This window comes from Cynocephalus volans, chromosome 1 (assembly GCF_027409185.1).
Source record: "Cynocephalus volans isolate mCynVol1 chromosome 1, mCynVol1.pri, whole genome shotgun sequence".
In the NCBI taxonomy this organism is placed as follows: Eukaryota; Metazoa; Chordata; class Mammalia; order Dermoptera; family Cynocephalidae; genus Cynocephalus; species Cynocephalus volans.
Genome location: NC_084460.1, coordinates 117,067,937 through 117,078,825, shown reverse-complemented (window position 1 = coordinate 117,078,825; position 10,889 = coordinate 117,067,937). Strand labels below are relative to the sequence as shown.

The 10,889-nt window shown below is 52.0% G+C and overlaps 1 protein-coding gene across 1 annotated transcript; it reads left to right on the top strand.

The window, feature by feature from the left end:
• Window positions 1-908: 908 nt before the first annotated feature.
• Window positions 909-10,523, top strand: LRRC15 (leucine rich repeat containing 15). Its single transcript, XM_063087548.1, has 2 exons — window positions 909-974; window positions 8,766-10,523. Exon 2 carries the CDS (start codon window positions 8,769-8,771, stop codon window positions 10,521-10,523), a length of 1,755 nt encoding a protein of 584 aa, XP_062943618.1. The 5' UTR covers window positions 909-974; window positions 8,766-8,768.
• Window positions 10,524-10,889: the final 366 nt, after the last annotated feature.

Below are 10,889 nucleotides of genomic sequence, written 5' to 3'. Positions count from 1 at the left end.
TTGACACCATGAATAGGAATGGCTTCTTGTCCCCCACGGGGGTAGGGGGCAGACAGGGGCAGCAGGGCATGGGCCGTAGTGCAGAGGTGAAGGGCATAGGGGAGCATCTTACTCTCAACTATGCACTTTAACTGCCGGTCCCCAGACCAGAGGCAGGTGTACATGCCTCCTGGAGCAGGCAGTAAGGGCACAAATGATGTCACAAGGAAATCGAAAATGCTGTTTTTAGGAGGGACACGGGGTGTGCGTGTAATTTTATCGTCTCTTGGAATCTACAATAAATACTTTTTCCAAAATCTTAACAAGAGGTGAGTCAGATTAAGCATAAGACAGTATTCCTTGTATTATTTTTGCAAATTTTCTGTAAATTTGAAACTACTTCTGAATAAAAAGTTTAGAATAAAAAGGAAAGAAAGAAGGATAAATGCGTTTTCTAGAGGCACAGTGTCAAGCCCTTGGGAATACTTCTGAGTACTCTGCTTCTGAGGAGCAGAGGAGCAGCAGCTCTGAATCTTCCACAAGCTCTTTTGGGGACCCGGTCTCCTTGGGCAGGTACAGGGCGGTGGAGGTCCACGGTCCCCTCGAGAGGGGGTTGGGGGGTGGGAAGTCCCCTCTCGAGAGTCACAGTGGCCAATGGGGCGAGTGAGTCCAACAGAAACACTGGGGGAAAGGAGAAAGGAGGAAAACGTGTTCCCATTTTTAAAACGTGGTCGAAGAAGCCCCCTGAGACTTGAGAGCGCGGGCTGCGCGCCCCTCGGTGCGGTGCGTGCGCGGTCCCGGCCGCGGGGCGCTGCGCCCAGGCTGCCGTGACCCCAGCCCCGCGCCGACACTGCCCCCTGCGGTGACTCACGCCGGGATCGTTTAAATACCGGGAGCGCCGGGCGGCCGCACTCCTGCTGCAGCCTTGAGCCGGCCCACGTCCTCCTCTGGCTCCCTCTTGTCGACGGCGGGCGGGCTGGCGGGCCGAGCTGCTGGTAAGTAGGCGAGCCGGCCCCTCTCCCCTCCCTGCCTGGAGGCCCCGGCCATCCTTCCCTCTCCTGCTGCTGCTGACCCCGCTTGCCCGGGAGAGACTCCAGAAGGGGCAGGGCTGGCGTGGTGCCCGGGGATGCCCTCGGAACGGGGCCGGGTGGCCTGCCCTGGAGGAGCGCCAGCCCGCTCCGCGGATCCCCGACTGGCCTCCTGCTCCCCCTTGCCCCCCTTGCCCTTACCACCCCCTGATGTCCACCTGGGGTGCTGAGAAGATGTTTAGACGGAAAGATGGGTTGAAAGTTGCCTACATTATCACACCCGTTACCCACTGGGTTCACCTCTTTCCAGATACTAGATTTATTGAGGGAAGAGTTTCTCTTTTTAAGGTTCAGTATATTTGAACTTGTGTCCTCTTTCCTGACACTGATTGTGGTGGCCACCAGGGGCCTGCCCTGCTTTTGGGTCTGTTCAGGACCGATGAGACCTTCCTTCATGTGGGGTTTCCCAGGCAAGAGGTCTGTCCTGTTTTCATAGACTTATAATTACTACAAACATCAAATGTGACTTACCAGCAGATATGCTGGTCTCGGGTTTGGAGTTCTAATTTGGAATTAAGCTGTAGGCTCAGAATTGTTTGGGTCTAACTTTGCCTGTGGCTTAAGGCAACCCCATTCTGGTATCTTTCCCTCTTGCTGGCTGGACATGTTGGGCCTTGGTGGAAGCTGATGGCTTTGAGCAGGGAGTCAGGGCTGGAGACGGACTTGTGATGAGGGGTGGTGTGGATTTAAAATCATGTCTGTTGGACCTTTATCTGTGTCTCTGCTCAAACGTAGAGGCAGGACTAGGGGCCAAGGAACCAACTGTGGAAAACCAGAACTTTCTGGATCCTCCCACCTGTGCCAAAGCACGAGAGCCATTCTACCTCCAGAGCCAAATGTGTTACCTCGGGGCAGCTTCGACTCTGGGATGACACACGCACTCAGACTGAAGGTGCTGGGTGCCCGTCTGCACGCTGCAACTTCTCCTTTGGTCTTATCTGGGGTTACATCACCTTATCTCAGGGGCTGTCACATGTGTTGGTGCCCCTGGCTCCCTAGTTTAGAAATTCGTTAACAGCTGGCACTTTTACTCTACGTCAGCTGAACATCTGGAGTAAATTCAGGGCCAGACAGCCCAATTTGCCTGTGGTCTTGAGTCAGCTGGGCGGGCTTGGCAGTGATGAGGCAGGCATATGAGAGGGGTCGGGGCCAGGGGCAACTTCTGAATAGGCTCCGCAGAAAGTGAGGTCACAGGGGGTTCTTCCCAGGGCTGGGGGTCACTACCTTGGCTTGCTCAGTAAATGGAGGGGGTGGAGAGGTGAGGGTGTAAGTAGATCCAGACTTGGAGAAGTAAGAAGAGATGTGAGAGAAGCTGCCATGACTTGGTCCTGCCAGTAAACAGTCCTGGGGCTGTGATCACACATGGCAATTTGCTGCCATAAATCCTGACCACGAAACAGCGACTTCAGCTTTGGGTTTCATTGCCTCCCTTGGCTTAGGGATGCAGAACTTAGAAAGTGCTTCTAAGTTGCTTTGATCAGGGACTGATCCATTTCTTCCTAATTCTGGGTCTCCTGGTGCTACCCGGGGAAGGGGGCTGTTTCTAGACCATGGCTTCTTTCATAAAGGCCCCTTTTGGGAAGTTCTCCCTGTTCTGCTGGGCAGTTTGTCAGTATCTCCTGCCACTCCTGCTAAGCTAATTACAGCCCTGCTCGGGGCCTCTGCAAGAAGCCAAAAGTTCTACTTCCCCCAACCCTGGGAGGATCCCCAACAAAAGGGCTGGAAAAGAATCGCTTTTTCTTACTCATTTTCTTTTTCAAAACAATGAATGATATTTTGGCTTTGAAGGGCCATGAGAGATGGGGTCAACAACTGAGCAAGGTGAGGGTGAGAGTGTGGCCATCTCACCTTGGGGCTCAAGGATGCTTTGTGTTTGGGGTTCCAAAATCAGGATCCTGTGAATGGAGCTGTGTGTCGTTGAGATTACTGGGGTCAACTCCCTCTGGTGACCTCTTCCATCCTTTCCCTTCAACCTTTCAGGCCACTCAGGTAAAATTGAACAAAGACCAGCAACAGAACAGCCTCAAGGAAGAAAATCCCTGAAACCATGCAGTGTGGGAGTTGGGAGAGGCACTTGACCTTGGCCTATAATGCTGGCCAAGGGGAGGGTGGACTGTATCTGAGTCTCAGGTCATTTTAAGATGGAGGGTGCAAAGTCACCTCTTCTCCTCTCCTGGGCACTGCCAGGCATGTGGCTGACAAGGTCCTGAAGCCTAATGATAAGGTTCAGGGGTTCACTAAGCTGTATGGTTAGGGGCCCTGATTGGCATCAGGAGTCTTCAACTGACCGTGACCTTGAGTAAGTCACCTTCTTCCTGAGGACCCCTCAGTTTCCCACAAAATGACCACCTGGTTTGACCAGATGGTCTCAAAAGGCCCTCATATCTCTGATGCTCTGGGTTCTAAGCTCTGCATCTGGAAGCAGCTTCTGCTGCTAGGTTTGACTCAGCACAAACCCCAGATTCCTACCAGAGATGTGGAAAGGGCCGCTGGAAGAAATATTGATGGAGGGAGCTGGGCCATGCCTGTGGCACGACCGTTAGCCTCTCCAAACCTGGTTCTCTCTCTCTTTTCTTGGGGGTAAATGACGCAGGTCATGAATGTAGGTTCCCAGCTGGCTTAGGCCTCAAGTGGTGCTTCTGAGTGTGGTCTGTGGACACCTGCATCCGAGTCACTCGGGGAGTTTGCTAAACACGCAGAGTCCTGGGCCCCATCCAGACCTAGGGGTTGAGATCCCTGTGGTGGAGTTTCCACAGATCCTGATTTTATTCAACAAAAATAACAATAAATGCCACTAACGTTTATTGGGTAATCACTTTGCGCCAAGAACAAGTCTGAGTGCTTCACATGTGTTAACTCATTTAATCCTCATAGCAGCAACGCTATGAGGTCAGTTCTATTAAACAAGCTTCCTAGGTGATTTTATGTGTTGCTCTGGGGGAGCCCGTGTTTAGTGAGATGGGGAGGTCTGGATGCTGAGGTCTGAGCTCCAGGCTGAGCCTCTCCATCAGTGACTTCAGACCTGTTGCCTGAGCCACTGATGAGTTAATTGAGAGCAACACTCTGGCTGTGAGGGGTGGCAGGGGATGACCCCTCAGCAGCTCCATGCCTGGCATCTCCCTCGGCAGCCCTCAGGCTGGTTGGGGGACATCTCACCACAAATGAGGCCATGATTAGGGAGCCCTCTGTAGGGAGAGGGCACGGGTCTAGGAGAGAGATTAACTTTCTGAGCCTCAGTTTCCCCAGGTACACTGGGAGAAAGCAGTGTACTCCTCAAAGCCCCTTTCACCTCCTGGGTCCCATGAAGTGGCTATTGGCTGTGTGGAGATGCACTGATTAACAGGTGGGATTGCTCTGCCTGGGAGGCCTTCGAAACAAGATGGCCTGAAAAGATGGGCAGGAGCTCCTCAGGCCTCAGTGTGAAGGCGGGGCCAGGCCAGGTAACACTGCTGGTGGTGCAGAGGAAGTCACAGGGAAGGGAGGATGGAGAGACTAGTGGAGCTGCAAGCCAAATTTCCTTCCCACCTCCAGTCAGAAGATATCAGAGCTACTAGGGCCCTCGAAAGTCTTTACAGAAAGGGAAACTGAGGCCTAGAGAATTTACCTAAACTTACACTCCAACTTAGTGTCAAGACCAGAGAAGAACACTGGTCTCCCAGGCTCTTTCCAAAAGTTTTGCTCTGTGGCTTAAAGTGAGAAGGAGTCTTTTTTCAGGGAACCTTGTGTTTAGGGATGTGAATGATGATATTAAACCAGAAAAGTCCCAGCCCACCAACCAACAAAGCTCAGGGCTTTGAGTCTAATTATGTGTTCGCTCATGAGTCACAGGGTGTTTCTGCTCAGAGACCCACAGCCAGAGTGTCCTGGTTCTAGCGCTTCTACTCCTGGGGAGGGGCTGCGTCAGAGTGGCCAGGTGAGCTGTCTGTCCTTCTGTCTTCTCAGCTTGCTGACTTCATGAGCTAGAGACAGACGCCAGGCTGTACCCTCTCCCCAGGGGCTGGACAGGGGCTGGACTGAGTCACTGAAGTGATTGAGGACGCGCTCGGCTGCCTGGGGAGGAAGGTGTAATTACAGCAGCTTTGTGGGCCTTTAACTGCCATTGTCACAGCTGCCAAGCAGCTCTGGGCAGCGTGGGCTATTAGGGACACTGTGTGCCGGGCTCCTGAAGGCACAGGCTGCTGCACACTTGCTGAAAATCCGAGGGCCCAGCCCCTGAGCCTGCTCTGTGGCCCCTCGCTCCGTGGAGGGCTCTGCATTTGGGTTTGAGGTGAGCTCTTGGGAGGTCGTTTGGTGCAGTCTGTGCCAGCTGGGACAGTAACAAGTGCTGGAAAACAGGAAACTGCTGCATGTGGTGCTAGGATGGGCTCTGCAGACGTGAGGATTTATAAAAAGAAGGAGACTCTGCAAATTCTTGCAATATTTGTCGTGCTGAGTGTGGTCCGTCTTAGACAACCATGGCCCTGTTCCCATAAGGAATTATCTCTCCACTCCTCCTTCCCTGGCCTGGACCCTTCCCCGGGGGTCCATCCCCAGCTGGGGAGTGCAGATTCAGAGAAGACCATATAAAGATGGGTTCTCAGAGGCTGCCTCATCCTACACTGTCATTTACAGATGGGAAATTCAGCAGAGACTGCCCTTGGTTTGCCAGGTGATGGGCGCTTAATTTAATCTTTGATGCTTGGGCTGTGACACCATTTTGAAGCATGCTGGGCATAGGAGTATACATTAAAAATAAATAAATGCTAGCTAGCTTGTCACCAGGAGTTTCACCTTTTGTGAATCTCTCACACACACATAAACCAAGGGGATTGACAAACACCCACACCTGTCCGCAGACCCCTGAGAGCACAGACACAATTGTCCTGGGAGATGGATCTTGTATCCATGCTCTGGAACTCAGCCTTAGAATCCTAACATCTTGGGGAATGGTCAGGACATCAGCTGTCTTCTCATCTCATACCCTACCAGTTGTAGGAATTATCTCTACAGCTTCTTTACCAAGTGGTTGCTCAGCCTCTGCTTGGATACTTCTAGGCACAGGGAGCTGACTACCTCTATGAGGTTGTCCGTCTTGACTTTGGACAAGCTGTCTTTGGTGGTGGACTGAAGTCTGAGACTCCATAACTTCTGCACACTGATTTTGACCTCTGGTGCCACATTGAGTTAGGTTGCTTTCTTTATCCCATGGCAGCCCTTCATGTGTACTAGGAAAGTGCGTGTGGACTCCTCACACCTTCTTTTGTGGCTGTTCACCCACAGCTTCTTCAGTGGATGCTCAGATGTTTTGGTTTCTGGTTCCCCTCATCATCCTCTAGAAATTCTTCAAGAGGCCAATTTGTCATTGGCCTTCTGGAAGTTCAGAGTGGAACTGAGCACAGCACTAGAGGTGTGGCCTGATCAGGGCAGTGCAGAGTGAGAACATCACCTCCTTTGTTCCACACTTGATGCTTCTATTAATCCAGTCTCAGATTCGATTAGCATTTATGGGCAACCTTCTTTCTTTGTTACTGTCAATAAAAAGCCCTAAGTCTTTCTCCTGGGGTGGACATTAACTACTTTTCCTTTGCCCCCTGTTTAGGCAATTTGTTTTCTGCTCTCCGGTTCTGGACCAGACATTTGTCTATACAAGTTAATTTTTTTAGATGTGTTCACAGCTTAATCTGGTCCCATTCCTTTGCACCTAGACTCTGTTGGCTAAGGTATTCTTTTCCTTTCTTTTTTCCACTGTTCTGCATACTTAGTCAAGTCCTTAATGTGAAAGCACAACAGGTCCGGGCTTGGATAGGCTGTGAGTAAGTAAAAAATTAAGGTCTATGTGGGGGATGAGCTTGGGTTTTTCCCTCAGAGTAAGCTTCTTGGGGGTGGGGGTGGGGAGGATGCATAGGGCTGAGGCCAGTTTGAGAAACCTGGATTATTCTGAGTTATGGGCCAGACTCCGGACCCCATGAGTTCAGGGGCACAAAGAGAGGCCAGAGAAATACCAGCCCCACCAGCCAGTTTATATGCCTTATATGCCGTCATTTGACATTCCTTCCTCTGACTCAGGATTTTTGCTCATTAAAAGGACAAACACTGCATTAACACTCAAAGTACTCACCTAGGAGTCTGGAAACCTGGGCTTTAAGTTCTGAGCCCCAGTTTCCCTGTTTCCTGCATCATAAAATGATGGGAATGTATGAGCAGCAGTTAACCCCTCAGGAGTTACAGACCCCTTTGAACCTTGCATGGAAGTTATAGGTACTCTCACATATACACAGAAATCCTTTTTCCATTGGCTGAGAATGCCAAGATTAGAAGCACTTTGAGGCCTTCCTGCCTTCAGGAGTCTACAAGGCCCATGTTGTGGCTAAGCTTGGAACAACTGCACACATCGGCACAGCGCTGTACAGGACGCCCTCACATCCATTCTCCCATTTGCTCTCACAACAGCCCCAAGAGGGGGCAGAGGTTATCATCCCTGCTTAACAGACGAGGAAGCTGAAGCTCGGAGGAAGCTTCAAACTTCATTCAAGTTCAAACTCAAGATGTATTCAAAGTCAAACTGTTAATGGTCCTTAAATATTCACGTAGGGACTAGTACCTATGTCTCATATCTCTCCATCACACACACACACTTGTCATTGTCCTTGCTGACTTCAAACACAAAAACTTTTATGAATTTGGCTCCATTCCCAGATTAGCGCCATGCCTGAGGGAGCATCTGGACCTACCACCTTTTAGCTCAAAGTGCATCCTAAGTTTTCTGGGACTCATTCAAGGCCATGCCATGTTTCTTTGGGGAAAGTGGGATGCATACCCAGAAGGCACAGCCCAGGCATCGGCTGGGCCACAGCAGCCTCTCCCAGCGAGACAGAACATGGTGCAGATAGTTTGTTTCCTTTTATTGGGAAGGTGGTTTGGATTAAATCTAGATGAAGCATGTGTGGAAGGGTTAACAAAGGGACAGGTTGTTGGTAGTGGTGGTAGGGTTGGCTGGGCAGGGCAGGGCAGGGCAGGGCAGGGCAGGGCAAGGCAAGGGGGAGCTGAACCTCCCCTGTGATCTCTTCCGGCGGGTCAGCACGTGGTCCTAACTCTGCTGGCTGCTGCTCCTCCAGCATCTCCCCCAGGTTCAGGCCCTATTTGTTCCCATTTCCTCTCTTTTCCTCCCAACAAACCCATGTTCAACCAGCATGTTCAGGTGCTATGAGAGATACAGAGATGGATAAGATACAGTTCTTGCCTTTGGGGACCTGTGGGGATGAAACACAAGCTCCCTGTCCTTGAAAAGCTTACTGACTAGGGAAGGAGACAGATGGGAACACAATGAATGCTGTACAGGGCCAGTGGTGGCACAGGCAATGATGGAGGTTGGGAGGACCACCTGCACGGGAGGATGACTAATACTGACTCATGGAATCTGGGAAGGCTTCCTACAGGTGATTGCATGTGAGCTGGACTTGGAAGTATGGGAATGATTTGCACGAGGGTGAAGAGCACTCCAGGTGGGGGAATTGCTTGAGCAAAGGCGTAGAAGTAGGAAGGCCTAGAAGAATGTGAAGAGGCTTGCTGGCCAGGACATAGGGAGTGGGAATTGGGTACATGATGAGGGGGCTTGAAGCCAAGCCAGTGTTGTCAGTGAAGGTTGACACCGGCTTAAAACTATCAAAAGCGTCAGTGAGGTGACTCTGACTAATAATGTGTGCTTTCTCCCTTGCACAGGCCATGCCACTGAAACATTATCTCCTTTTGCTGGTGGGCTGCCAAGCCTTGGGTGTGGGGCTTGCCTACTATGGCTGCCCTAGCGAGTGTACCTGCTCCAGGGCCTCCCAGGTGGAGTGCACTGGGGCACGCATTGTGGCAGTGCCCACCCCTCTGCCCTGGAACGCCATGAGCCTGCAGATCCTCAACACACATATCACTGAACTCACTGACTCTCCGTTCCTCAACATCTCAGCCCTCATTGCCCTGAGGATTGAGAAGAATGAGTTGTCACACATCATGCCAGGGACCTTCCGCAACCTGGGCTCACTGCGCTACCTCAGCCTCGCCAACAACAAGCTTCAGGTTCTGCCTATCGGCCTCTTCCAGGGCCTGGACAACCTTGAGTCACTCCTTCTGTCCAGTAACCAGCTGGTGCAGATCCAGCCGGCCCACTTTGCCCAGTGCAGCAACCTCAAGGAACTTCAGCTGCACGGCAACCACCTGGAATACATCCCTGATGGCGTCTTTGACCACCTGGTGGGACTCAACAAGCTCAATCTGGGCAAGAATAGCCTCACCCACCTCTCACCCAGGATCTTCCAGCACCTGGGCAACCTCCAGGTCCTCCGGCTGTATGAGAACAGGCTCTCAGACATCCCCATGGGTACTTTTGACGGGCTTGTCAATCTCCAGGAACTGGCTCTCCAGCAGAACCAGATTGGTGTGCTCTCCCCTGGCCTCTTCCACAACAACCGTAACCTCCAGAAACTCTATCTGTCCAACAACCTCATCTCCCAGTTGCCCCCTGGCATCTTCTTGCAGCTGCCCCAGATCAACCGTCTCACACTGTTTGGGAATGCTCTGAAGGAGCTCTCTCCAGGGATCTTTGGACCCATGCACAACCTGCGGGAGCTTTGGCTCTATGACAACCACATCACTTCTCTACCTGACAACGTCTTCAGCAGCCTCCGCCAATTGCAGGTCCTGATCCTTAGCCGCAACCAGATCAGCTTCATCTCCCCAGGTGCCTTCAATGGGCTGACAGAACTTCGAGAGCTGTCCCTTCACACCAATGCACTGCAGGACCTGGATGGGAACATCTTCCGCATGTTGGCCAATCTGCAGAACATCTCCCTGCAGAACAACCGCCTCAGACAACTCCCAGGGAATATCTTTGCCAATGTCAACGCCCTTATGACCATCCAACTGCAGAACAACCAGCTGGAGAACCTGCCCTTGGGCATCTTTGATCACTTGGCGAATCTGTGTGAGCTGAGGCTCTATGATAACCCCTGGAGGTGTGACTCAGACATCCTTCCTCTCCACAACTGGCTGCTGCTCAACCAGCCCAGGTTAGGGACAGACACCCTCCCAGTGTGTTTCAGTCCACCTAGTGTCCGAGGCCAGTCCCTCATCATCATCAACGTCAATGCTATTGTCCCCAGTGTCCAGGTTCCAGCAATTCCCGAGGTACCCAGCTACCCAGAAACACCACAGTACCCAGACACATCCAGCTACCCTGACACCACATCCATCTCTTACACCACCGAGATCACTAGTGCCGTGGAAGACTACACTGATCTGACCACCATTGAGGTCACCGATGACCGCAGCACATGGGGCATGACCCGGGCCCAGAGTGGGCTGGCCATTGCTGCCATTGTAATTGGCATCATTGCCCTGGCCTGCTCCCTAGCTGCCTGCATCTGCTGTTGCTGCTGCAAGCAGAGGAGCCAAACGGTCATGATGCAGATGAAGGCACCCAATGAGTGCTAAAGAGGCAGCTGGAGGAAGGGCTGGGAAATGGTGGGACCATAGGATCTGGAAATTCCATTGTTTTGCCTCCACCTCTGGGTCCACAGAGCCATCCCTGATCACTCTCTCTGAACCCTCAAGAAAGATGCCCCCATCTCCTCCTGACCTGCCACCAGGGAGATCTACCTAGCCATGGCAAAACCCTGGGGGTTTTCTAATTCACATCTCTGGGCTTCCTTCAAGAGGGCCCCTCCTCCGAATCCTCTCCTCAAAGAACAACCTTCCCTGCACCCATGCCCCCTCCTGACCTCTGTAGACTCAATTATTAAGAAGCATGCTCACTTTGTGGGAATAGTTCTGCACCGGGACATCCTCTCTCCTCAAAGT

Bases quoted from the DNA above. Each gene is read 5' to 3' on its own strand.
- LRRC15 (XM_063087548.1), top strand. From the start codon at position 8,769: ATGCCACTGAAACATTATCTCCTTTTGCTGGTGGGCTGCCAAGCCTTG.